The following is a 27,919-nucleotide window of genomic DNA, read 5'->3' on the forward strand; positions in this document are numbered from 1 at the left end:
AACACTATACAACAGGGCTAAACTAATCTGTTCAAACGACTTGGCCCTAAACACTGAACTAAATCACATCCTCAACACTTTCTCAGCCAATGGCTACCCCCCCCCCCCCCCCCCCCCAAAAAAAAATCCAAAAAATATTAGAACCTACAAACCACAGATCCCCTCCCCCCCTCCACAACAAGGATTACTCTAGAAAACCCACCCATACAGGTAGATACATTCACCAACAATCCCACCATCCCCCCTCACAACAATATGGAGTAGTGAAAACACTATACAACAGGGCTAAACTAATCTGTTCAAACGACTTGGCCCTAAACACTGAACTAAATCACATCCTCAACACTTTCTCAGCCAATGGCTACCCCCCCCCCCCCCAAAAAAAAAAATCCAAAAAATATTAGAACCTACAAACCACAGATCCCCTCCCCCCTCCACAACAAGGATTACTCTAAATCCATCACCATTCCCTACATCCGAGGCACCTCAGAAAAGATTACCAAAATCTTAAAAAAACATGACCTGACCTCCTATTACAAACCTTACAGAAAATTGGCATCCCTTATCCGCTCCACTAAAGACCAACCACTTCCCCTAGACCTACCTGGTGTTTACCAGGTCCCTTGCAGTTGTAAACTGTCTTACTTTGGCCAAACAGGCAGGACAGCAAATATCAGAATTTCGGAACACAAGGACAACATCCGTTTTCACAAATACAGTCATTCTGGACTTACGGACCATGCTCTGGATACACGCCACAGAATACGGTGGAAGAAAGCTACAGTGATACACTGTAGCAAATACAAATTTGAAAGACTCTTTATGGAATCAGCCTCAGCCCTAAGAAATTCTCCAAACCTCAACAAATTTGGTTGTATGCGACTGCCCCAAATTTGGGAGGCCTACATCAGCAGACCTTCAGCCCAATGGCCAAGAACACCTACTTAGCCCGCTAGAGGGCACCATCAGGACTGTTAGGAGAACAATAGCTTCATCTCTTCATTCCCAGTTTCTGTGTTGTAGTGCCTACGTGCACGTAACTTATTTTGTAAGTTCCTTTAGAAGATGGCAACGTGACGTTGCCGAAATATTGGAAAATATTTATTAAAGTTTAATTTAATTTATATCCTTAACTATGTTGTTCAATTCCTTAAGTGTTTTAATAATGCATAACCAATGTATAAGCCTGTCTACGAGAATTCTTATCTCTCACAGTTCAATTTGACGAACAAATTACCAATTCTTTACCAGGAAAAAAAACAGTTTCTTCTATTTCATAAACAACATATCTAAGTAGAACTCTTCATGTTAAGCCACATTACAGTTTCAGATTTTACTAATTCCATCATTTTTTTTTTCAATAGAATAACAAATAGATCTGGTGTCTTTAAGACAGAAGACAAACCTTTTCATTGAGCGTTTCCTCGAAAACATTGAATTAGAATGTCAACTCCAGTATCTTCTTTTATTTACGAAACACTTGTTGATAGTCTCAACTCTTTCAGTTTAAAGATTCACAGTGCTATGATTCCTTTTTAGAATCTTCTATTAATATTCTTCTGACTATTACATTTTCTGGTTGCCATTCTCAAATTTCAAATACAATACATTAGCCCTACCAGTCTTAATGTATGGAAGCGAAATTGGGACAATAAAACAAAAAGACAAACAAAGATTAATAACAGCTGAAATGAAGTTTATGAGAAAAACTGCAAAGTATACTCTATTTGATCACAAAAGAAACGAAAAAATTATGAAAGAATTAAACCAAGAATCAGTAATAGAAAAAATTAAAAAATATAAACATAAATGGATGGAGCACATTCAAAGAATGAAAACAGAAAGATTACCAAAACAAGCCTTAAAGTACCAGCCATTAGGAAAAAGAAAACCAGGACGTCCTCTTAAACGATTCAATAATGACTTCTAGGGCCGGAACAGGCCATGCTAGGCCTAAATCCTTGATACGCATGATGATGATGAATTAATTCTGGAAGAACTATTTCGTATAAGAGGGATAATTTAAGTCTGTCACTACTATATATTTAGATTCAGTCAGTAAATAAATATTTACTGACTGAATTACTGACTATCACTTTTATGGAGAGCTTTATTATTTCTTTTTTTTCTAAAGGATAAAATGTATCCTCCATCACCAGACATCGTATCCTTTGGAAGAAAATTAAGGTTCTTCATAAAAGTAATAATCTCTTAGAATGTTTATACAAAGAAACTTGTGAAACCTTGCTACATCAACTAACTCTATATAGAAGTGATGGACTTAAATGATCCCTCTTATGAGAAATAGTTCGTGATGAATTCTTCCAGAATTAATTATGTTGTCTTTTTTATATTCTCCTGTTAAAGTTATTTTTACTTATCCAGTGACTTTAACAGGCCTTTAAACACCCACAACCTTCTAAGCATGCTTGGATTTCATAATTTCCAAAAATATGAAGATAAGATGGTTAGCCCTATGCCTCTAAGTATTCATGACTGTAATCCATATGCGTTCACGGAGCTGGTTTGCCTGCTTGTGGGATGAAAAACCCCAGATAAATTGGCAGAAAAAACCCTGCTGTCCATGCCCAAGACTAGCTAACTTGGCTATGACTGAGGAAGATCCTTAAGCTCCTCACGTCATCGATGGGAATCAAACCTAGGACGCTCCTTCCCCAGGCATATGGTTGCAAAGCACAAAGCTACTAGGCTAACCGCATAGATGATTAGATATCATGGTGTCATAGTATATTTTTACTAGAACCTTGATATATTTAGACCACGACACTCTACATCATGTACATGCAGCTCATGTGTTTTCATTATTAAATATAGTTTCTGTTCTGGTTGTTTAATTTGAAGGTCATGGTGAAGATACATTGATACCAGATTGAAAATTTTATACCAGTAAAATATTTACGTAAGTCAATTCATATTATTTTTAACTAGAAATATTCTATTACTGAAAAACAGTGTCCCGTAGTTAGACTTGTACAAACAGTAAATAAGTGAACATTTCTCTGGTTTCAGGAAAATGATGAAACTACATAAATGGAGTAGAGCAGTTCAGTGGTTATCAAGAAATTTTCCAAATTTATAATTAATAAATAGATATTTTTACTATGACATAGTAGAATTGTGTTGTAGTACATATAATTGACTTTCTTCACTTTAGTAAAAATTGACTATAACAAGCTGCTGAAAAGTCCTAACCAGAATCCTATAAAATACTGCTGTTAAGTGAAATTCACTATAGTAAACTGCCTACTATAAAAAAAACTATTTCTGGGGTCCAAGTTTAGTACAGTGACAGTGAATGTATAATTTGTTCACTTTGTTTACCATATACTTAAACAAAGACCTAAATGGTTTTATTACTTGTAATAGCACATTATTGCCAGCCTGGCTGGCCGCGTGGTTAGCGTATCCACTGTCCAGCCAAAAGGCTGCATTTTCGAATCCCACCATGGGCATGGATGTTTGTAATTGTGAAAATAGTAGTGGTGGACGGTAGATGGTATTGGTGTAGTTGCAGTTCATTGGTGGATTGAGTGGTGGAGATAGAGCTGTAGAGTAGGTGCGCTACCTCGATGAGTCTTTGGACTCCCTGGAAGTGTCACATAATAATAATTATTATTGCAGGAATTAGGATCTTATCATCAAATTTCTGCTATGTACTCTCATGAAGTGTACAGGATATTATGACAGTACTATATGAAAAGTTTATATTTTTACTATCTTCCTATCAACTCTTTTCCTCCAAATTAGCCTGTTATCTATGAGGACTCCAATATTATTAGATCTTATATTTTACTCTTTTAAGGCACATCTAACTGTATCAATCCATCTACATCTTGGTCTTCCTCTAAGTCTTCTTCCTGCCATCTTGTCACAAAACATCAACTTTGCTAATCTTTCCTCTCCCATTCTGTTTGTGACCCATACCTCCTGAGAGTCCTAAATGCTAACAGTGTCAAGTTTATTCCTGATATCTTCATTTTTAATTTTTAATAAGATTCTGCTATCTATTCATCCTCCCTAATTTTTCTCAGAACTCTCATATCTGTGGTCCTCAGTGTTTGATCAAGTGTTATATTTCTAGCTCAGCTCCCAGATGCATACACTAAAACTGGCTTGGACACTGTTTTGTATACTGCTAGTGTTTTACTAATTTCTCTCTTCATCATCATCAAATTCCTGACATTTACCCTCAAGGGGTGTACAGGATATGATAGTACTACATGAAAAATTTGCATCATTACTAACCTCCTACCTATAATTTTCTGCCAAATCAATCTGTTATTTGTCAAAGCTACAACATTGTCAGATCTTATATTTATATCTATCTTCTAAGGCACTATTTACTGTATCAATCCACTGATATCTTGTCTTCCTCTGGGTCTTTTTTTTTGCTAACCTGGCAGAGAACACTTGTTTGGCTAATCTTTCCTCGTCCATTCTGTTTAAGTGACCATACCACCTGAGATTAGCTCTGCTAATGCATTCCTGGATGCTGACAATGTCAAGTTCTTTCCAAATATCCTCGTTTTTATTTCTCTCGTCTTCCATATAAATTTATCCCTTTGACTTCCCTCAATGCCAGCTTATTCCATATTGAATTCTACCTAAATAGTAGAAATGTTTTCTTGTTCTTTAGGTTCTCCATTCAAAATACAGTCGAGTTTGTTTCTGCCTATATTTGTAATTTTGGTCATTTTAGATCTTATATCATATTTGGTCATGTTTGGAAATGGTTCAAATGATGAATAATAAGAATTTTTTTGAAAAAAAAAATCTTTTTATTTTATTTTATTCATTTATTTTTTTATATATGTAATAAAATCATCTGAAAATACAGAAAATATATTTCTATTTTTTCCCCATTTATATAGAAATTTGCAAAACAAAGTGATCAGCCCACTGTACCTATTGCGCTCCAACCAGAAGTTCCACATTCCATACAGGCAAGGTAAAAATACATATAGTTTATATAAAAATACATATATGTTCTTGAATAAATTGTATATATTGTGTATGCAGGACAACCTGATTTGATTTCATTAAACTGTGAATAAGTTTGTTTGTCCATTGCATCTGTGTCTTCATTAATCATTGCTTATCAAGAGCAGTAATTAGATTGTTACTTGAAAATATAATATTGTTCATTCATGTTATAAGATCTGTTCAAAGAATACATGAATAGATATAAATTGTCATTCAAACTGTGCACACTCATTAGCATGACAGTGCAGTACAGGATTAGACAAGTTTACCATGCAGGATTAGACAAGTTAAGACATAAACCAAATCCCTGTGTACGATCAGATTACTGTAGTGAGTTAAAGCCAGATGCATTTGTTTTAAAATTTATTTTAGTCTGAAAGTAAAGAGCAGTATTTTATAGTAATTCTGTTTTGGAATTGGTGAAATGGCTAGCAACATGAGTTACTGAAAGAAAATATGGAGATACTTCTGTAGGATGTAAACAAGTCATCGAGTCATCATATCCGTTTAAAGAAAACCTAATCTATACTCTGGATGTTAATAATTAGAAATAACAACAGTTGAAAATGTGCTCAGTTTAGAATGATTTGTAATTAACTGTACATGGGACAGCAGAAGAGGTTGAAATTTCCTGACTGGTGTTACTTAGTAATAGAGATGAGTTGAAAAAATAATTTGTCTATGCATATAAAGGGCAAAAACATTTTTTAAACAAAATGTTACAGCAAAATAATGGGTGTTTATGGGTACAGTCCTGAAACTAAGTAAGCTACCATAGTAGAATAATCCTCCTTGACCAAGGAAGGCTACAGAAAACTTGTTCATGCCTCTGTGTTTATTTGATTGCAAAGGTGTTCTAACCATGAGCATGTTCCAACAGGACAGAAATGGCTGCATCAAGGAATTTTACATCAAGCGTTTGAGATGTCTGTATATAGAAGTTCACAGGATATATGTCTGACAGAATGGGAATTTGGAAAGTAAACCTATATCTTTATAGTGATTATACAAAGACAGAGTATATTTATAAAAATTGTTGCCTGTATAACTTTTTTCCTCTGAGGTTCAAAGAAAACTTTTAAAGACCATTGATTTAATGACATCAGTAGCATTAAAATTTGCTGAAAGCACTTTTGATGGCATTGAAATGGATTTTCATGAATATTTCCAACTGGCACAAACAACAAGAAAAGCGTTTTACTGCAGTAGACTCATACCAGATCCAGCTTTCTTATTCTTTGTCACATTCCAATCACATCAGTTTGGATACTTTTTTGCAGCAGTTTCTATATTAGTCTGGGATACAAATCTGAATACAATAATAGTACAATAATTAAGCATGATCTGTGATTATAAATTAATATATTATATTAATAATTATGTGATAATATATTAATATAACTAATGAATTATGACTGATCATGCTGCAATAACTCAGATGAATTCACCAGCATCAAATCCTGATTTGGTCTCTCAAGCTGTGTACAGTTATGCACTACAACATGATAAGTTTACATTGTAACTAGATTTTAATCTGTAGTTTTCTTCAAAATTAATGTTGTCAGGACTCCAATGTTATCAAATATTGGACCTTTCAGTCTTCTAAGGCATTACTAACATCATCAATCAACATCATCTGTATGTTTTACTCTGCCATCCTTACATCAAACACCTGATCTGCTTACCTTTTCTCTCCTCTCATTCTAAGTGACAATATCACCTCAGATAAGTAGTACATCATTTTTTTAATGCTAAGAAAACAGTTCTGATATCTTCATTTTAATGCCATCTGTTCACTTAATTTTTTTCAGTACTCGTGCAGTCTCTAATTAACCATTTTATTTATAACTGAACTTTTAGAATCATTATGTTAAAATTAGTTTGAACACTTGTGTATACTGATAATTCACTCTTTTAGATAATTACCAAAATTCAATAGATATATTCAATAGATATATAAATTTATTTCATTCACTTCCCACCATACCAACTTTGCTTATTCTGTTTTTAATTTGCCATCTTCAATTAAAAATTGTGACCAAATAACTGACATATTTTGTTATATATGTTCTACGTTGAGAATGTAGTAGTTTTCTGTGTTTCTATATATTTCTTGTTTATATCTTTTCATTTCTAATTTTCATATCAAATTTGTTACAGCAGTTATTCAGTTCAATGTCCTGAAGACATCATTTTTACACAGTTCAAAATATAGTTCAAAACACTACATATAATTGTAGTGTTTTGAACAGCATCTTAATCATCATCTTGCCTATCAGGGATTTAGGCTTAGTGTGGCCTATTCTGGCCTTAGAAATCATCGTTGAATCTCTTAAGAGGGCATCCTGGTTTTCTTTAGGAACAGCATTTTGACACCTTATTATATACCTTTTACAGATCTACAAAACTTAATATAGATCCTTGTTATTTTCTTAGGATTTCTTAAATTCTTGATTATTATTATTATTATCTGAGACCTCCAGATAGTCAAGGATTCATTGAGGAAGGCTATAAATCACCCAAACCAGCTGTCATACCTTCCTTTAAATTCATTCGCACTAGATGCACTCACTACCCCTAAAGGTAAATTATTCCACTCACTCACTGCTCTCTGAGAGAAAACCTAGCTCGTACCCCTTTCCTGAATGTGAACAAACTTAACTTCCATGGATGCCCCCCTTCCTTCCCGTGTTCTCTCCCCACTTCCATATAACGAAAAATTTCATTATACAATATCCTATAACACCCATTCAAAATTTTATAGACCTCTATTATATCACCCTTCTTTCTCCTGTTAACCAATCTGTAATCCACATACTTTCAATCTGTCCTCATAATCTAAATCCCATAATCCAGATATAATCTTCATAACTCTTCTTTCCACCCTTTCCACAGCTTCTTTATCTCCTTGGAATATTGGAGAACAAATCTGCATACAATAATCCAGGTGTGGTCTTATCAAAGCCTTATAGAGACAAAATTACTTATCCTTAGATGTTAAGGTTTGCTTCAACATCGCAATTATCCTCTGAGTTGTATATGAAACTTTTGCTGTGACCTTTGAGCTTCAAATCCACCAAAATGCCAAGATCCCTTGCCTCCTCCGTTTCATGTAGCATAACCCCGCTAATATAATATATCACTGGAAATCTCATCACTTCAAAGTACATAACCCTACACTTACTAACATTAAACTGATAGCCATTTTTGTTGCCCAAATTTTCAGCCTATTCAAATAATTTTGTAAGTGCTGATCAGTAGCATCCCTGATTGCCCTGCCTATCTTAGCATCATTGGCAAACAATTGTACATCTGATGTTAGACCCTGTCTGATGTCATTAATGTATAGATTGAACAATAATGGCCCAAGGACTGAATCCAGAGGTACACCACTGGTCATCTTAAATCTGGCAGATTCACAACCGCTGTATACCACATTTTGATATCTTTCTGTCAACCATCCCCTGATACAAGTTAAGAGTTTATACTGTACGCCCACACATACGAGACCCTTCAACACTTCTGTGCATGTCAGAAGGAGGAGAATTCATTCTGATAATAGATCAATCTGTCTTGTGGGATGAGTTGTTTATTATTACACGTTGGAAAATTAACTTTTCTTTTATGATCATTGTAGTTTTTAAAGTGGTAACTATTTTGCTTGTATAACAGTTTGAAAATTTTATGTATAAAGCACGTGCTTTTATGTGTTGGTGACCAATTTGTACATCATTTTATTTCTTTTTCCCTTTCAACATGAATTGACTCTACTTGGCAAGTTGCCAGACTAGGGTCTCGGATTCTGTGGTCGGACAGTATTCCAATCCCATATTCTCCAGTTTATGCAACAGCCTTTCATGTAGTATCCTATTAAATGCCTTAGAAAAATCCAACATTATCGCAGTGCACCCATTCCCTTTATCCAACTTGGCATACTTTTAAGTATGAGTAAATTGCTAAAACATGACCTTTGTTTAGTAAGCCTATGCTGCTTCCTTGCACAGTATAGCTTGTTTGTCTACCCATTTCTGTATGCGAGTTCTTAACAACTTCTCTAAAATCTTCACTACCACACTAGAGATACTGATAGGTCAGTAGTTAGACACATCAGTTTTTGTACTACCCCTTGTACAATGGAACTATCATACATTCCTTCCATTCCTGTGGTATCATTCCTAAGCTGAGACTCAAGTTATACGAACGAGTGAGAGGCATTTAATATTCTGTTTGTCCCTATTGACAAATTCTTATCCAGGTTATGGATAAGAATTTGTCAATAGGGACATGAATCATTTACATGAACCTCTAACTCTTCATCCAATGTAGTAGTAGCACTGTGCACCATGTTACATACACCTGGTTGATATATCTTAGCAAAGTGAGCACTCATTAATTGAACAATCTCATTAGCTTACGACACTAGAGTACCATTCCAACAAAGTTATTCTTTCACATTCATTTTTCTTTTGCTTGCAAAGTAATGATAAAATTCTTTTGGATTGCCTTTAGCTTGCATGGCCAATTTATTTTCATTCTCGATTTAGCTTTCCACACAGTACTACGTGAGCTTTATATATTTCATTACTCATGTATTTCATAACTCATAACTCCTGTCACTTGTATTCTCACGATATTCTTTCCACATCGTGTTCTTTTTGTGGCTCTCTCACTTAATGGTTACATATCCATTTCACTTCCAGCCTATTTATTCTTCAAACACTAAGGATACATTCAGACACCACCTCTTTTAAGGACTTTTTCAAAGATTGCCATGCGTTGCTGACATTTTTCCCATTCAGTAATTGATACCATGGTACCAAAGATTGTATTCTCCTAAGTTTATCATAATTTCTATCTTTGTAGTTCAACATGTAACCTGTTCTCATTGGAGTATCAATACAATTAGATACTTCTCAAAAAAGCACAGCAGGATCACTGTCACCATCTGGTGGTAAAATAGCCATATTCTTAATAGAGACCCCTTCTGACGCTGTGAGCAAATTCAACACTCTTTGACCTCAAGTTCCTTCTTTCATATGCTGCTTGAGAAAGTTGTCTCACAACAATTCAATAAATTCCTCTTTTTTCTTATAATGAGATTTCTCATCTACTCAGTCAATGTTTGGAAAATTAGTCACTCATAATAATTACTCATTTGTATTGCCAATGAATTTCTTTGTTCCCTGCAACTGAGCCACCAGGTCTGTTGCAACACCCCATCATATATTCATTTTATAAATTAAAGATACCATGAAATTACGAGGGTGGTCTGAAAAAGTTCTTGGCCTAACAATGAAAAAGCGGATTTATAATTTCAAAATTATTTTTACTTTTCACCATAATGCCCCTTAAGACTAATACATTTATTCCAGCAATGCTCCAGCACCATTATCTCATCCCTATAGTGGTTCTCAGTAAGATTTGCAAAATACCCCTCTACAGCTGCAATTGCCTCTTGATTCAAAAAACGTTGACCAGCTTGGAAGCGTTTTAGTTTTGGGAAGAGATAGAAATCAGAGAGAGCCAAATCTGGGGAATAGGGTGGTTGTTCTAACAATTCATAGTGCAGATCCCTTAATTTTCCCATTGCCAAAACACTTTTGTGGGCAGGTGCATTGTCCTGATGAAAGATGATTTTTTTTCTTCTGCAAACCGGGTCTTCTTTTCTCACGAATTTTTTTGTTTAGTCTGGTTAAAAGATTGGAATAATACCTTTAGCATCCCAAAACACTGATGCCATGACGTTTCTTGCTGATGGAATAGACTTTGTCTTGTTTGGTGCTGAACAACCAGCTTCTGTCCACTGTTTGGATTCTGGTGTGTTATGGTGAATCCAAGTTTCATCCATAGTAATAAATCGACACACAAAATCAGTTTTATTCTTGTTAAAACGTTCCAAGCACTGTTCAGATATTTTCATATGAGTGCGTTTTTGTTTTGCTGTGAGCAACTGTGACACCCATCTTGCAAAGCTCTTTCATATGCAATTCTTCATGCAAAATATATCCTACACGTTCTTTTGAAATGCCTATAGTCTCAGCAATTTCATGCAGTTTGTCTTGGCGGTCATCTAATACCATATTGTGCACTTGATCAATGATTTCTGGTGTTGTTACACTTTTTGGATATCCTTCACGTGGATCATCTTCAAGGCTGGTATGGCTATGTTTAAACTCGGCAGTTCATTTCTTAATTGTCAGAAATGAAGGAGAAGAGTGCCCATAAACTTTTACGAACTTCAAATGAATTTCTTTTGGCATTAAACCTTCTTTTATAAAGAATTTTATAATTGCACGATACTCAATTTTATCCATTTCAAGGGATGCAGACAACACTTTTGGCTTCAGGCAGCTGTATAAAACAAACTACATGATAGAATGACTTGCAATTTCACATGGATGCTTACGACAGATGTACCAACTTAGAAAAAAAAAATCATGCTGATAGTGTTGCTATCTATGGTTGAGGCCGAGAACTTTTCAGATCACCCTCGTATATACTTGGTTTAATCCTTTATCCAAGTGTAAGCAAACAAAGTTTGCGGCAGTATTTTCAGGACTAGAGCAACTCGTATAAGGAAGCTAAGACTTCACATCACTTGCCTTAGTATCCCATGATGCAAGGCATATCTCCTTGCAGACATGTATAATGTTATGCATTATGGGAAGAGTCGCTACCCAGACCTCTTCTGCATTATTTCAACCATAGTCAAAAGTGTTGGATTTGCTCACAGTGTCAGAAGGGGTTTCTGTTAAGAATATGGCTATTTTACTACCAGTTGGTGACAGTGATCCTGCTGTGCTCTTTTGGGAAGTATCTAATTGTATTGATACTCCAGTTAGAACAGGTTTCATGTTCATGTTGAACTACAAATTACTTATGACTTCTGCATTACGTCAACTTTAGTATCATCTCTGGGTCTGGCTCCCACTGAAGAGACCTTAATAAAGGTCGAAATTGGTCTGGATAGTGACCCTTCCCATAATGCCATAGCATTATACATGTAGGAGAGGAGGAAGAGGAGTAGTACTCCTCTTCCTCCTCTCCTATCTTCTGTCATTCCTAAAAATAGTATACTCATTACACTCGATCCCAGTTACCATATCTGATTCTGATAGCCAGGTTTCACTAATGCTAACAATCTTAGGCCACATCATATTCAATAAAGGAACGAATTCAACTTCTTTGTTTCTGATGCTCCTGGCATTTTTGTATAGGCATAATATTGGCACAATAGATTACCACCTAGCCTATTCTTATAATTAGATATGATATCTATTTGGCCTTGTTGTATTACTTTCTCTTTTCTCTCCCCAGATATACTTGAAAGGTCTGAACCCAAAGCATATATTTCCATCCCTTCGCCACATAACCATCTTCAAAGACATTGATCTCTTTATCATGTTTGTATACCATAGCCTAACTTTCACACATATTTTTCCCATTCCTCCCTTGATGATTTAGTTTCCCTAACTCTCTGCATTAGGTCTCATACCAAGAAATTATTTTTCCATGCTCCTGATACCAAATGAATTCAAGTGCAGGCCATCCCTCTTATGCAAGTCTTTTCTGCCATCAAACTCACTCCACACATCTAAAAACTCGCATTTATCTCATCTATGCAGCCTACGTGTGAAATCATTTGCTATCATTGTCCTCCTTAACTCGGTACTATCATATCTGGATAGGAAACCAACAATTTTTACTCTCTCACCTTTATTTTCGCTTCTATACCTTTCATATCTTCTCTCATACTATATTTGCCGCTACTTAAATTATTAATACCTACCAGAACTACTATCTCTTTTACTTTTCTTTTTATGAATATGCATGAATAAATCTTGCCTAGAACACTCTATAACAAAATTCCTTTAATTCTCACATTCAGCTTTATTAAGCTTTCAATTATTGAGTATTCTGAGAGCTCTACTTCAATTTTTTGGACTCTCTATATTTGAGCATTTCTGTTTGAATATCATCTACTCAGGAAAGTTTTTTTCACTTGGTTAGAAAGTAAATTATGCTTACCAAGAAATTATATTCTTGTTTAATCCTTTTTAGAGGTGTAAGCAAGCAAAGTTGCATGTGAAGTGTCCTCACATCTGTTTTGTGTCTGTATGTATGTGTGTAAGTAGCCTAGTCATGAAGATACTTCATATGCAACTCTGTTTGCTTACACTTTTAAAAGGATTAAACAGGAATATAATTTCTTAGCAAGTATAATTTATTATCATCTGTTCAAGCTGTCTTACCACTTCAGATTTTTTTTTTTTACCTCATTGATATTTACTCCTGATTGTATTCTTTGTGAATATTTTCTACTGTTGTTCTGTCCTGTTTGTGTCACATAACAGTCCTTCAAAGTAAATTTTCTCTAAATTTCTTGGCAATTTATGGCTGAAAAACGTCAGCATTGCTACAATATTGCATACAAGCTATGTGTGATTGCGTATGCAAAGAACATGGAAACAGGACTGTAGAGGCATTTCGCCCCTCCCTCCCCCAACTGAGAAAATGATAAGAACTTGGCGGAATCAAGAAGAGGATCTAAAAAAGAAACTTGCAGTAAACATAACCTACAGAGTGGAACTGCAAAATGGCCAGAACTTGAGGCAGAACTGAATACTTGGATTTTAGACCACAGAAAAGCGGGACTTTGCAGCACTTTCAGTGTCTACAAAAATGATTATTCATCAAGTGAAAGCATAGCCACTAACAGAGGGATTGCCAACTTTACTGGATCAACATCATGGTGTTCAAGATTCATGAAGAGAAACCAACTATGTATGTGGACTAAAACAAAAATATCACAACAGATGCCAGCTGAATATGAAGAAAAAAATTATCGAATTTCATCGATTCGTCATTAACGCAAGGAAACGAGAAAATTTTGAACTTGCGCAAATAGGAAACATGGATGAGGTTCCACTGACCTTTTGATGTACCCTCAAACAAAACCGTAGATTCCAAGGGCACAAAAAGTGTTACTGCTAAAACTTCGGGGCACGAAAAAACTCGAAAAAACTACACGGTTGTTTTATCCTGCTGTGCTGATGGGACAAAATTGCCACCACTATTGATTTTTAAAAGGAAGACGCTACCCAAAGAAAAAACTACTTAAAGGAGTATTTGTACATGTTCAAGCAAAAGGCTAGATGGATGGAGGAGGAATGAAGTTATGGATAGATAAAATTGGTCTAGGTGCCCTGTAGGACTGTTGAAGAAGCCTGCCCTCTTAGTATGGGATCAGTTTCGTTCTCACAGAAAAGATGTTAAAAATAAACTCAAGGAATTGAAAACTCAGTTAGCTGTAATTCCAGGAGGTCTAACTAGTCAGCTTCAACCTTTAGATGATCTGTATTAATAAACCATTTAAGAGATTTATGAAGGAGAAGTGGAACAGCTGGATGCAGTCTTCAGATTTTGAGGTTATGCCATCAGGAAGAAGGAAGAGGCCTAGCATTTCGCAAGTTTGTGTGTGGGTCAAAGCTTCATGGGATGCTGTGAAAACTGAGACAGTGGTTAAATCATTTAAGAAGTGTGGCATTAGTAACATGTATGAGGATTCAGATTCTGATTTAGAAGAGGTTTCAAGTGTCTCTTCATTTAGTTCTGGAGATGAATTATAGGTTTTGACGAAGAAGATTAAAAGATGGGTACTCTTTTCTGGTTAGATTAAGTATTTGTTGAAAGTAGACTACTTATTACTTTATATTTGAAATACTGTAAATTCATTATAATATTCAGCGATAAAGTTTTTTTTTTTTTTTCTAAAAAATGTGTACAAAAAAATGGGTGCGTCTTATACGCCGTCAAATTTTTCATCTTGTCATGCAATTTGCGATAGCTGGACTGCTTTATTTCGGCAGCCTTCGAAGCTTTGTTCCATATCAGGATCAGCATCAAACAAAATTTCCTTAGCATGCTCAATGTGATTGAAAACTAGCTTAAGTTCTTTTGCAGTTAGCTTCTTAGTCATAATATTCTCTTCTTGTTCACACTCCTTATCTTCTTCTTCATATGCACACTGTTCTTCTAGTTGAAGGAGATCATTCCTGCTTAACTGTTCTGAATGGAAATTGAGCAAGTTTCTCACATCTTCATTATGCAGTTCATTAAATCTAAATTCTTTTCCAATTGTGCTAATTTCTTCAGTAATGTTAGATCTTGGATTTTGCGCACAATAAACTAACATAGGCTTGAGTTTAAATTTGCCTTCTGCATTGCCTCCTAATAAAAGACAATCTTTCTCTTAAGTTTTAAAAGAGGTATACCGTGAGTAGACACATCGATACAAAATAAATAACGGAAAAAAACTCGCGTAGAAAGATTATTTAATAGTATAATTTGCGCCTGTGTGTCACAGGCATCTTCAGTACATTAAGCTCAAAATTAACACTAACTGACAATTCCAAAAAGCGCCACTTAAGTAGCTGGTGTAAGATAACTAAAAAGGTCAATAACTTTCCTAAAAAAAAAAAAAAAAAAAAAATTAATACAATAAAAAGTTAGGAAAGATTAGCTGATTTGTAAAGTACTATCTCCCATAAAGGGGATAGACTGAAGATGCCTGTGCACAGGCGAAAATTATACTATTAAATAATCTTTCTACGTGAGTTTTTTCCGTTATTTATTTTGTATCGATATGTCTACTCATGGTATGCCTCTTTTAAAACTTATTGCTAGACTTCACGGAGAGTCTATTTCCAAACAATCTGCTAGATACGGTAAAGTATTGGTAAAGAAGGCCAAATGCATTAACAGATTAATATTCCTTAAACGATATAAGATGGCCCAGGTTATTCCAACCTGTTGTAAAATAAAAGAAGTTTTTAGGTCCCCAAAAGCTCATCGGATCTACTTCAAAGCTAGTAAGTCTCTTTTAAATAATCAGCTACACGAAGCTAAAAAATCTCTTGCCATCTTAAATAGAGAAATTATGGATATAAAAAATGCTCTGGAATCTGTTTTAACTGTCGAAACTTTTACTACTGTAATGCACATATCTTCGAGTTCTTACTTAAAGGTCTTTAATGATTCTCGTGACAAGCTAAAACGCAAATTTCAATCACTAGTCAGCATACCTAGATCCAGTAATAATACTATTGATATAGATAAAGTAGTCATAAATGTTTCCGGACATCCACTAACAGACTGAACGTTTTGTTTTATCAAAAGGATATGATTTCGCTGTTACGCCGAATAAGGTGCCAATTATGGATTTTTTTCATAACATAGACAGGGGTATTCGATCCTTATCCCAAAAAACAGCCAATAGATTATGTTTTGAATGTACACAAATTCTTTTTCATGCCAAGTCTCCTCGTTCTAATCTTTCTTACTCTGAGTTTAAAGCATTGAAATCACTGAAGAATAACAATAATTTAATAATTACGAAAGCTGATAAGGGGAAGGCTGTAGTGATTCAAGATAGGAAGGAATACGAGAGAAAAATGTCTCTTTTACTTCGCGACTATTCAACTTATAGGCCTCTTACATCGGATCCTATCAGGAGTCAATTGAAGAGACTTAATTCTCTTATAGATAATGTATCTACATGGAATGAAGATCAAAAGAAAAACTTAAAACCTTCTTGGGTCGTCCACCTAGATTGTATAGTCTTCCAAAAATTCATAAACCAGGCATTCCGTTAAGACCAGTCGTAGATTGTATAGGTTGCCCCGCTTACAAAATCTCAAAATTTTTATCAAATTTACTCTCCTCTTCAACTAGAAGAACTGATACTTATATAAAAAATACTTTGGATTTCAAAAATAAAATTTCAGATCTTCATTTGGACGTTTCTGATATCATGATCAGTTTAGATGTTGTTTCTTTATTTACAAATGTGCCTCTTTCGGAAAGTATTGAATTACTACAACAGGAATTTCCTTCAGACATTGTAAATGTATTTGATTTTGTAATAAATTCTGGTTATTTTTCCTTTAAAAATAAGTTGTATCAACAAATTGAAGGAACAGCAATGGGTAATCCTCTTTCTCCTGCTATCTCCAATTTCTTTATGGAACATTTTGAACAACGTATCTTTGACAACATTTCTCCCAGACCTACTCATTGGTTCAGATATGTCGATGACATTTTTGCTGTATGGAATGGCTCTTCGATGAACTTCAACAATTTCTCACTAAGTTAAACGCATTTCATCCTAGGATCAAGTTTACCTTAGAAGTAGAATCAAATAAGCAGTTAGTCTTTTTAGATCTTCTAATTCTTCGCCAACCAGATGGTAACCTACATTTCTCAGTTTATAGAAAGAAGACTCATACAGGCCATTATATCCATGCGGAATCTCATCACCATTCCAGTCAAAAGGTAGGAACTTTTAAAACACTGGTTCATCGGGCCCACTCCTTTTGTTCTTCAGACGATCTTTTACAGAAAGAACTACAATATATAACTTCTTCCTTTCTATCTAATGGTTATAAGAATTGCTTCATTAAAAGAAACTTTGAGTAGTTTTAATGTCTTCCTCTTCAAACACAGAGGAAATAACGTGCATTACTATCCCTTATGTACAAGGCATCAGTGAACGTATAGCAAAAGTTTTAAAACCACTGGATATTTTTGTTGCCTTTCGACCATTTAGAAAAATCTCCACCTTTCTCACTTCTCCTAAGGACAAGCTTCCACATCTTAATCATCCAGGTGTCTACCAGATTCCGTGCTCTTGTGGATTATCTTATTTCGGACAAACGGGAAGATCTGCCTCTATTCGGCTAGAAGAACACCAATCTTATATTGAATACTTTAAACCTGAAAAGTCTGGACTTTCTGAACATGCCATCTTCACTAGACACAGAGTTCATTGGAGAAAGACAAGAGTTCTTCACAAAAGTCAGTTTCTCATGGAACACCTTTATAAAGAAATATGTGAAACTCTACTTCATTCTCCTAACTTAAACAGATCCGACGGCTTACGTCTATCCCCTTTATGGGAGATAGTACTTTACAAATCAGCTAATCTTTCCTAACTTTTTATTGTATTAATTTTTTTTTTTTTTTTTTAGGAAAGTTATTGACCTTTTTAGTTATCTTACACCAGCTACTTAGGTGATGCTTTTTGGAATTGTCAGTTAGTGTTTAATTTTAAGCTTAATGTACTGAAGATGCCTGTGACACACAGGCGAAAATTATACTGTTAAATAATCTTTCTACATGAGTTTTTTTCATTATTTATTTTGTATCAATCTTTCTCTTCTTTTCTTTTAGTGTTGCATGGTGATCAGCATTCATTTTAGGAATTATGTACTTTACAGCCGTGTTATAAATAACTCTTTTAATTTCTTGACATTTTCAATCATCATCTGGAGCATATACAGGACAAGCTGAGTTACATCACACACAGTAAGCTTAAATAAACAATAATTTGATCACCGGTTATTCTACTTCCATGGCCTCTAGTGAAAAAAAAAATTACAAATTAATTAATTATTTAGAAACTACATCAAGCTAAATTCTATTTAAGATAACATGACCAAACATTCCTTCTTATAGATTGTTTTCTTTCAGTAATAATGATGTCCTATTTTTTAGCATTACAATTGTTATTTTTGATTTAAGATCCTGGATTATCTACAGTTCTGTTTATAGTTAACTCTTAGAGAGGAAGGTTTTGTGGGTTGAATATATGCCTTCCATATGCTTGGGATTTTTAGACCATCATTATTGTTCAGATTTGCGTTCATACCATGTTTTGGTGTGATGTAAACAACTGGTGCTTTTCCAGTCAATTCTATGTAAGGTGTTCAGGGCATGAGCAGAAAGGCCAGCTTCATCATAGTTATTATATTTAATGTGTCGTTTATGTTCTTTTTGTCTGATAGGAATTGTCCGTCCTGTTTCCCCTATATATGGATATTACAGGTGCAATAAATGTGGTACACTCCAGGGTGGGCCAATGGAGGGAGTGGATCTTTGGATGAGTTGAGTAAGCTTTTTAATTTTGCAGGTAGTTTAAAGGTGGCTTTGAGGTTGTATTTTAGTAGTATTCTGTTTATTTTATCTGATGTCCCTTTAATGTAAGGAATGGTTATAGTTTTATTGTAGTCTCTGCATTTTATTAAGTCTTGTAGAGAATTTTCTTAATAGTGTTTTGGCTGTTACCATTTTTTAGAAAAGTATTGCTGATAACTTTAAATTCGTCTTTCAGTGCATGTTCATTAGAGCAGATTTTAAAGTCCTGTTTATTAGTGTATTAATGACACCTAGTTTTTGTGTTGGGGTGGTGGTAGGAGTTTATGTATATATTGGCCAGTATGTGTCGGTTTCCGGTAAACAGTGAAGGAAAGATTGCCAGAAGGAAGACGTGTGACAAGTGTATGTAGAAATGGAAGTGTGTTCTGTTTTTCAATCTCAATTGTGAACTGTATGCATTTGTGTTGTTTGTTTAGGTGGCTGAGAAAAGTGTCTAGTGTCTGGCTGCCATGGGACCAGATCGCAAAAACATTGGCAACGTATCTAATCCAGACTTTGGGTTTTAAAGGAGAGGAATCTAGAGCATGTTGCTCAAAATGTTCCATATAAAAGTTAGCAATGGGGGGGGAGGGGATAATGGCTGTGCTTCTTTTTTTTTTTGTAGGTAGAAAGCATTTTGCCATACAAAATAACCAGAATGTAATACATGTGCAAAGAGTGCCGTGATATCTGAAGGGAATTTGTTCTGTAAAAGAAGGATTGTGTCATTGATTGGGACATTCTTAAAGAGGACTGAAACATCAAAACTGACTAATAAATCATCTTTTTCTAATGTAATGTCTTTGGTTATGTTTATGAAGTGTCGTGTGTTTCTGATATTACCAACTCCTTGAGTGTTGCTGCTAATTTATTGGCTAGGTGATAATTCGGGCTATCTATACCTCTAGCTATCCATTTACTATGTGTACTATAGTAAACCTGTGTGCTGGCACAGTATGACTTTTGATATCTTTTTACCATAAAAATCAAATCGAAATCAAATCAAGCTGTTCTCAGGATGCATGCACATAATATTTTGTCTGTTCCAAGAATTATATAGCAAGATAGTATTTTATGCCATAGCTTTTTCAGTTTATTATATTAGATTACTTTATTGTATTCAAGTTTTTCTTTCTGTAATTCCAGTCATAATATAAATGAGTACATGAATATGTGGATATTGGAATGATTTACTGTGCTATTATTCATCAGAATAACTCTTACAATCAAAGGTAGCCTTAATTTAAACATTTGTTTATTTATATTTATTATTATTTTATTTCAGTGTTCCATTCAACCATGTAATAACAACACCAGTTAGGCAGAATCTTGGACCTAATGTCAATAATCCAGCTACAGTGCAGTTTATTCAAGAACCTTCCATACAGTTTTCACCAGCTAACAGTACTATTCATCTCAACACTGGTATCCTTCCTCCAGGTATCTAAATAGCAAGTGTTTTCTTTAGTTTTAATGTATATATATATATATATATATTTTTTTTTTTTTTTTCTCTCTCTCTCTCTCTCAAGGATTCCGCATACTGATGTATTCACCTGTCGACTTATCAGTATATCTGGAGTGATGGTGGTGAAGATTTTGGAAAAGTTAATTAGTGCTTGCATACAGAAATGAGGTGACAGAGCATCTATACTTTGCAGTGAACAGCATGGGTTTACTAATGAAAGATCATATTTGAGAAACTTTCTCACATTCTATAATGTTGCCATTAAGTTAGAGAATGGGAAGGGATACACTATTATACTTTTGGATTATCCTAAGGCTTTTGAAAGAATACACCATGGAAGATTGTTATATAAATTGGAGAATATGGGATTGTATTATAAAATATTGGCAAAGATAAGAGGATGGCTGATGACAGATATCAAAAAGTGATATATGGGATATGCTCATCTGTATTTAAGGTAGCCATTGGTGTGCCACAAATCATTCCTTGGTCTATTGTTATTCAATCTATACATTAATGACATTGGGAAGGATTTGACAGGCAACATATAGCTATTTGCTGCTGAAGCAAAGATTGGCAAGATAATCAGAAATGTGGTTGATATGCAGTACTTGCAGAAGGATTTGAATAGGTTGAAATTGTGGGAATGTGAAAATGGCTATCAGTTCAATGTTAGTAAATATAAAGTCATACACTTTGGTATGATGAGATCCAGTGTCTTATTGGTGGAATTATGCTAGAAGAAACTGATCATGCAAGAGATCTCGGAGCTTTAGTAGATAGAAAGTTGAAGTTCAATGGCCATATAGCAAACATTGGAAATACAGGTGAAGATAATTGCAATGCTGAAACGAACCTTGACATGTAAAGATAATGAAGTTATTTTGTCTATTTACAAGGCTAAATTGAGGCCTTGATAAGACCTCACTAAGACTATTCCATGCAGGTCTGGTGTCCTGCTTTCCATGATGATTCTGATACTGGAGAGAGTGCAAAGGAGATTGGTAAAAATGATATCAGGATTATGGAATACTGACTGAAGACAGATTGACAATTTGTATGCTGCAGATGCTAGCAAGCAGGAGAAAGAAGGGCGATATGATTTGAGACACAAACTTATGAAAGGGTTATACAAGATTTCAATAGGTTGAATTTTTCAATATTATTTTGGAGAATGGAGAGAGAACAAGAGGGCATCTGTGGAAATTGAGAATGAATGCTGTCAAGAAGGGGGTGAGAACTAGAATTTTCTCTCAGAGTGGTGCATGATTGCAACAGATTGCTATTGGATGTTGTGTGTGGGGGCAAGTAGTGTGAATGAATTCAAGAACAGATATCACAGCTGGTGCAGGTACTATGTGGCCTCCTTCAATGAGTCCCCAACTTCCTGGAGGTCTCTCTTCTTCTCTTCAAGGATTAAGGATTTGCCTTTTCCAGTTTCACTGGCCTTTTCATCTTATTGCTGGTTTTCCTTTCCTCTCTTTCTGTTTGGTCTATGTCTTTCTATCCTAAATAGATGTTCTTTCCTTTTCTCTCTATATTCCTTGATCTTTTCATTTGTTATAAATATCTAATTCTTTTCTGATGTCTTCATTTCTTATAGTCAAATTTTGTGCATCCTTTAATTGATTTTAAAAATCTCATCTCTGCAGATTCTATTTTTCTTTTATCTTTCTTTTTAACCATCCATGTTTCTGAACCATATAACAGTGACAGTAGCCATTACTTTGTAAAATTTTAGTTTAGTTTCTAATCTTGTTTTTTTATTCAGTGTCTTTTTAATTGTTACACAGATTTTCGGAATTTTCTTTATTTTTCATCAATATCTTTTAGATATGTTATTATGCAGCCTAGATGCTAGCAAGCAGGAGACAGCAATTAAACTGTGTCATCTGTTTTATTTTCTATAACTATTTTTGATCTAATATGATTCTGACCTTTAAATGTCATGACTTGCTTTCTTTTGTGAGATTTTTAAATTGTATTGTTGGATTATTTTGTTTAATTCGTAAACTGATTTTTGAAGATCATCTTATCTTCATTATCCTGTAATTTGATCATCTGCATACAGCATTGTATTGATAACAGTTCATCTGGATACCTTGTTTTTTATTATTTTTATTTTATTTATTTATTTATTTTTTTTTATAGGTCAAAGCACCTTGTGGCAACTTGTATAGGTATTACTTGCATTACTTCAATCCTTAGGGGTCTTGCTCCCACTGATGAGACCTCAGTAAAGGTTGAAACCGGTCTGGGTAGTGGCTCTACCCTTAATGCATAGCATCATACATGTCTGCAAGGAGATGTGCTTTGCATTATGGGAGATACTAAGGAAAGTGATCAGCGCTTACTCCACCTTTACCACGAGTTGCCTCAGACCTGAAAATACTTAAGGTGCAAACTTGACTTGCCTGCTTGTTTGCTTACTTGGGATAAAGGATTTTATAAACCAAGTTTATAAAATTGCTTGGTATCGTTAACGTATAGTATACCCAAGCTAAAAAAACTTTCTATGTATATATATTAAATAAAGTTGGGAATAAGATACATCCCTGCCTGATGCCCTGATTTATTTCAATCTCTTCTGTTAATTTATTACCTAACTGTAATTGTATTTTTGTATCTTTATATAAACTTTGTATAGCTTGTACCAAATGTAATGGATATCCTTGTTTTTTCATTATATTCCATAGTTTTTCTCTGTGTATTTTATCAAAGCTTTCTTTTCATTGTAATTTATAAAGGCCATATGAGTCTCGAAATTGAATCCTCTCTCTTTTTTTTTTTTTCAATAATTTGTTTTAGCGCACAAATATTGTCTATATATGATCTTTCGTGTCTGAAACCATTTTGTTTTTCTGAGAGTCGATTGTTTGCAATATTTCTAATTCTTTTATTCAGGATTGTACTCTAAATTTGTAACCTGTATTTAATAAACTTATTCCTCTGTAATTTCCACAGTCATCTTTGTCTCCTTTTCTTAAATATTGATATAAATTCAGCTTTTAACAAGTCTGATGGCTTCATATTTCCTTCAACAGTTATTTATTAATTTTAAGAACCTGTGATGTAAATATTCTCCATCATATTTCCAAAGCTCTGTATTTATGCCGTCTAATCTGGTTGATTTTCTATTTTTTGATACCTTTATTGCTTCTTTTAGTCCTTCCAATTTTATCGGTTCTATATCAGTGCTGATTTCTTCATTATTATTGTCTGTTATCAAATTTGGGTCGTACCATAAATTCTTATAATGTTCTATCCATTGTTTCTTTTGTATTATGTTGATTTGTGCTGTATCTCTTTCTTCATTATTTAATTTCCTTAATATTTTGTAGGCTATGTCTCGTCTTCCACATGTCTTCTTCTATTTTATTAATAAATCTGTCCCAGGAATCTTGCTGAGCTTTCTGTACTATGTTTTAGCTATATTCTTTTGTTTTTGTTTATTTCTTCTGTTTCCTTTGTATGTTTTTGAAGGAATGATTTGTATGCTATTTGTTTTTCTTTTATTGCATTTTTTATATCTGTGTTCCTGATTTTTAAGGTTTTTCTTTTTAATATTTTCTTTTTCTTTTCAATTACTTCAGAGGCTGCTTTATGGATTATTTTTATTAAAGTTTTTCATTCTTCTTCTATATCTTCACTGATTTGGACTTCTTTTAGGTAATCTCATCATGTTGGAGGCTTAATGGATTTTTTACAACACTCAAAAAGGATTAAAATAGAATTCAATACTTCCTATATTTCGTTCTAGTCACTAGGACATCTACAGGGATTACAAAAACAACTAATGTAACATGCACACAAATATCATACAATACTAAGCCCAACCACGTGGGTGACACTAAAGTCATTTCACCTAGATAGGACTTTAGTGTCACCCACGTGGTTGGGCTTAGTATTGTATGATATTTGTGTGCATGTTACATTAGTTGTTTTTGTAATCCTCGTAGATGTCCTAGTGACTAGGACAGAATATAGGAAGTATTAAATTCTATTTTAATCCTTTTTGAGTATTGTAAAAAAACCATTAAGCCTCCAACATGATGTCCTCACACCATTTAAGCCTCTACACATGAATTTTAGGTAATCTGTTAATCGATATGGCTTCTAATGCTTTATTCTTGTAATAGATATGCTTTGTATACTTGTTCTATTTCTTGCTTTTTTCTTATTTACTTCCTTTCTCCATTTTGTTAGTATTTCTATTTTAGCATCTACTAAATAATCTGAAAAAATTTCACTTCCTCTGTAAACGTATATCTCTCACTCGTGGAGCTAGTTTCTGATTAGTAATGATATAGTTAATTATAGTATATAATTAACTATATAATTATAACCAAGTATATAACTACTTTTTAAAAAAAGTGTTGGTTATTTAAAATGATTGAAAGCACAGAAATCTAATTGCTCTTGACCATTGTTATTCATGCAAATTTCTCCATATTTTCTTAAGACATTTTGGATTGGATTTTATCCAACTCTAGCATTAAGATCTCCTACTATTAATATATAGTCATTTTTAATAGATTTGTTTAACTGATTTTGTAGTTCCTCATAAAATTGTTTGGTACCTTCTTTCTTACCTTTTTCCTACCTTCTTCACCCCCAACCTGGTTTTGTCGGGGATTGGTAAGGTGGGTTACCTTACCAAATAAAAAATTTCTAGAACTCAGATGCTTGAACTGGAAAATTCATCGGACTGAAACAACATGGCTACTTTTAAAATTCGGACATTTTAAAAGTAGTCATGTGGAATGTGCAAAGCATAACAACAAAGGAATTAGAATTGGTAAAACAATTAAAAACTAAAAAACTATTAATTTAGCTATGATAACAGAAACAAAAAAAAGAAATTAAAGGGAACAAAAGATATAGATGGTTTTACTATGCTATATTGTGAAGTGGACCAACATATCAGAGCTTCTTCTAGTAGTGTGGCAATTTTAATTGATAATAAATGGAAAAATAGAATACAAAAGTACAATTTTATAAATGATCGAATTATAACAGTAAAAAAAAATGGAGCTACTTGAAGTCGCTTAATAATAATAATATTTATTACATTGCTTTCTTTTAATTTCTGCTGAAAATTTAGCATTTTGGAGTCATCATCATCATCAAATTCCTGCCATGTACCCTCAAGGGGGGTGTACAGGATATGATAGTACTACATGAAAAAAATTACATCATTACTAACTTCCTATCTACAATTTTCCTTCAAATCAGTCTATTACTTGTCAAGACTCCAACATTATCAGATCTTATATTTCTATCATCTAAGGCACTTTGTACCATATCAATCCACCTATATCTTGGTCTTCCTCTGGGTCGTTTTGCTGCCAACCTCGCAGAGAACACTTGTTTTGCTAATCTTCCTTTGCCCATTCTGTTTAAGTGACCTTACCACCTGAGATTAGCTCTGCTAACGCATTCCTGGATGTTGACAATGTCAAGTGCTTTCCTAATATCCTCGTTTTTAATATGATATTGCCATTGATGCCATCTGTTCACGCCTATAATCTTTCTCAGGACTCTCATATCTGCGGTCTCTAGTCTTTGGTCAAGTGTTTTACTTCTGACCAGCTCTCAGATCCATAAGTTAAAACTGGTTTGAACACTGTCTGTATACAGCTAATTTAGTGTTCCAACTAATTTCTCTCTTATTCCATATGAATTTATTCATTTGACTTCCTACCATACCAGCTTTGCTGATTCTGTTGTCTATTTCTATAGTTAATTTACCATCTTCATTAAAAATCGTGCCTAAGTAGCTGAAATGTTTCACTTGTTCCACAGGTTCTCCATTCACAACACAGTTGACATTTTCAATGATTCTGTCTATTTTCATTGTCTTTGTCTTTTTATTGCTGACCTTTATACCATATCTATTACAACAGCTATTCAATTTAGTAAGGGAATCTTGCAGACTTGTAGCGGATTTATTTAGAAGTATAACATCATCCGCATAAAGCAGAGAGCTGACATTAACATATCCAATTTTGATACCATGTTTAATACCACTTTCCTTCATAATGTGATCCATATAGATAATGAATAACAGAGGGGATAATGTACATCCTTGTCTCACACACCAGATTTAACATTAAACCATCTTCCTGTACTTTCTTCAATTCTAACTGCTGACTTACAACTCAAATAAAGACTAAGTTGCTTGATATAATACCCCATTGACACCATATAATTGTAGCATATTGAATAGCTTCTCTCTTGGCACCTTGTCATATGCCTTTTCCAAATCAACAAAACTTAAATACAGATCTCTGTTATATTCCCATGCTTTCTCGACTATTTGTCGTAAAGTGAAGATCTGATCCTGACAGCCATTTGGCCTGAATCCAGCTTGTTCTTCACCAAGCTTTCCTTCCACAATTCTTCCCAACCGTTTCTCAAGTATACTTGCATAGATCTTGCCAGGAACACTCAGTAAGGAAATACCTCTATAATTCTCACATTCAGTTTTATTTCCCTTTTTATATATGGGTACTATGAGAGCTCTACTCCAATCATCAAGAATTCGTCCCTCTGTCCAGGCTTTCTGAAAGACTTATACCACCATACTTCAGCATTTCTGGTTGAATATCATCTACTCCTGCTGCCTTTCCACATTTCAAGCCTTTGATGGCTTTTTCTACTTCAAGTATGGATATATATTCCTGACTGCATGCTTGGTCAGTGTTTTTTACCACTGTGCTGTCATCACTGCTTGACAGCACAGTGGTAAAAATTTCTGTATTCTCTAAGAGCACATGCTGACTTATTTGACAGGAACTTTTGATATGCTTTCTTCTTTTCCTTCACTGCCTCTTTAACTTCCTGTGTCCACCACAGAGTTCTGATTTTTCTATTCTTGCAGACTACCTCACCACTTATTTGTACCTATGGTTCCAGTTTTCTTTGGTACATGCTTCTTACATTCCATGTTCCTATTTTATGTAAATCAGTAAAGTGGAGGCATCTTCTTCTGAGATTAACTCTATCAGAAGTTTAACTTCCAGAAGGCTATAATGAAGCTTCATTGGAAGTTCCTCTCTGCTCTTCCCCACTAGCCATTTCAGTGCCTTTTGACTTGGGTATCCCATCTTCCAGCACTATATCACAATAACTTAAGCCTCTGTTCATAAGAATTTTTTTTTTCGAAATATATACAGAAGTGGTTTGCATTTGCTTTCTGTTTGTTTAGTCCACTAGGTAAGGCAAATACCTAGAAGAGAAGGCAGATTCCCACTGCAATAGATGAAGAAAAGTAAAGTAGGAAAGTTGGGTGGGGGAGCAAGAAGGAAAGAAAGAATAGCAGTCTACAGATAATATATTACATTACATGAAATAAGGCATGGTCCAGCATCAGGTACCTTGAGTTCACCACTCCCATACTTACTATAGTGAGCCTTTGAGGAGTCATAGAGGCTACCGAAATAATACGTCTTTTACATATGTATCTGGTAA

The 27,919-nt window shown here is 34.4% G+C and overlaps 1 protein-coding gene across 7 annotated transcripts in view; it reads left to right on the forward strand.

Annotated features, from left to right (window-relative positions):
- Positions 1-27,919, forward strand: part of LOC150095252 (uncharacterized) — a 542,725-nt gene that overhangs the window by 239,862 nt on the left and 274,944 nt on the right. For all 7 annotated transcript variants that reach the window (XM_090410531.1, XM_090410526.1, XM_090410528.1 and 4 more), the window contains 2 exons: positions 4,893-4,969; positions 20,264-20,418. In XM_090410531.1, the coding sequence (XP_090266657.1) occupies positions 4,893-4,969; positions 20,264-20,418 (232 nt within the window). The remainder of the gene's footprint in view (positions 1-4,892; positions 4,970-20,263; positions 20,419-27,919) is intronic.

Source organism: Typopeltis vanoorti, chromosome 20 (assembly GCF_054136105.1).
Source record: "Typopeltis vanoorti isolate ZY-2024b chromosome 20, IOZ_Tvanoo_1.0, whole genome shotgun sequence".
NCBI lineage: Eukaryota > Metazoa > Arthropoda > Arachnida > Uropygi > Thelyphonidae > Typopeltis > Typopeltis vanoorti.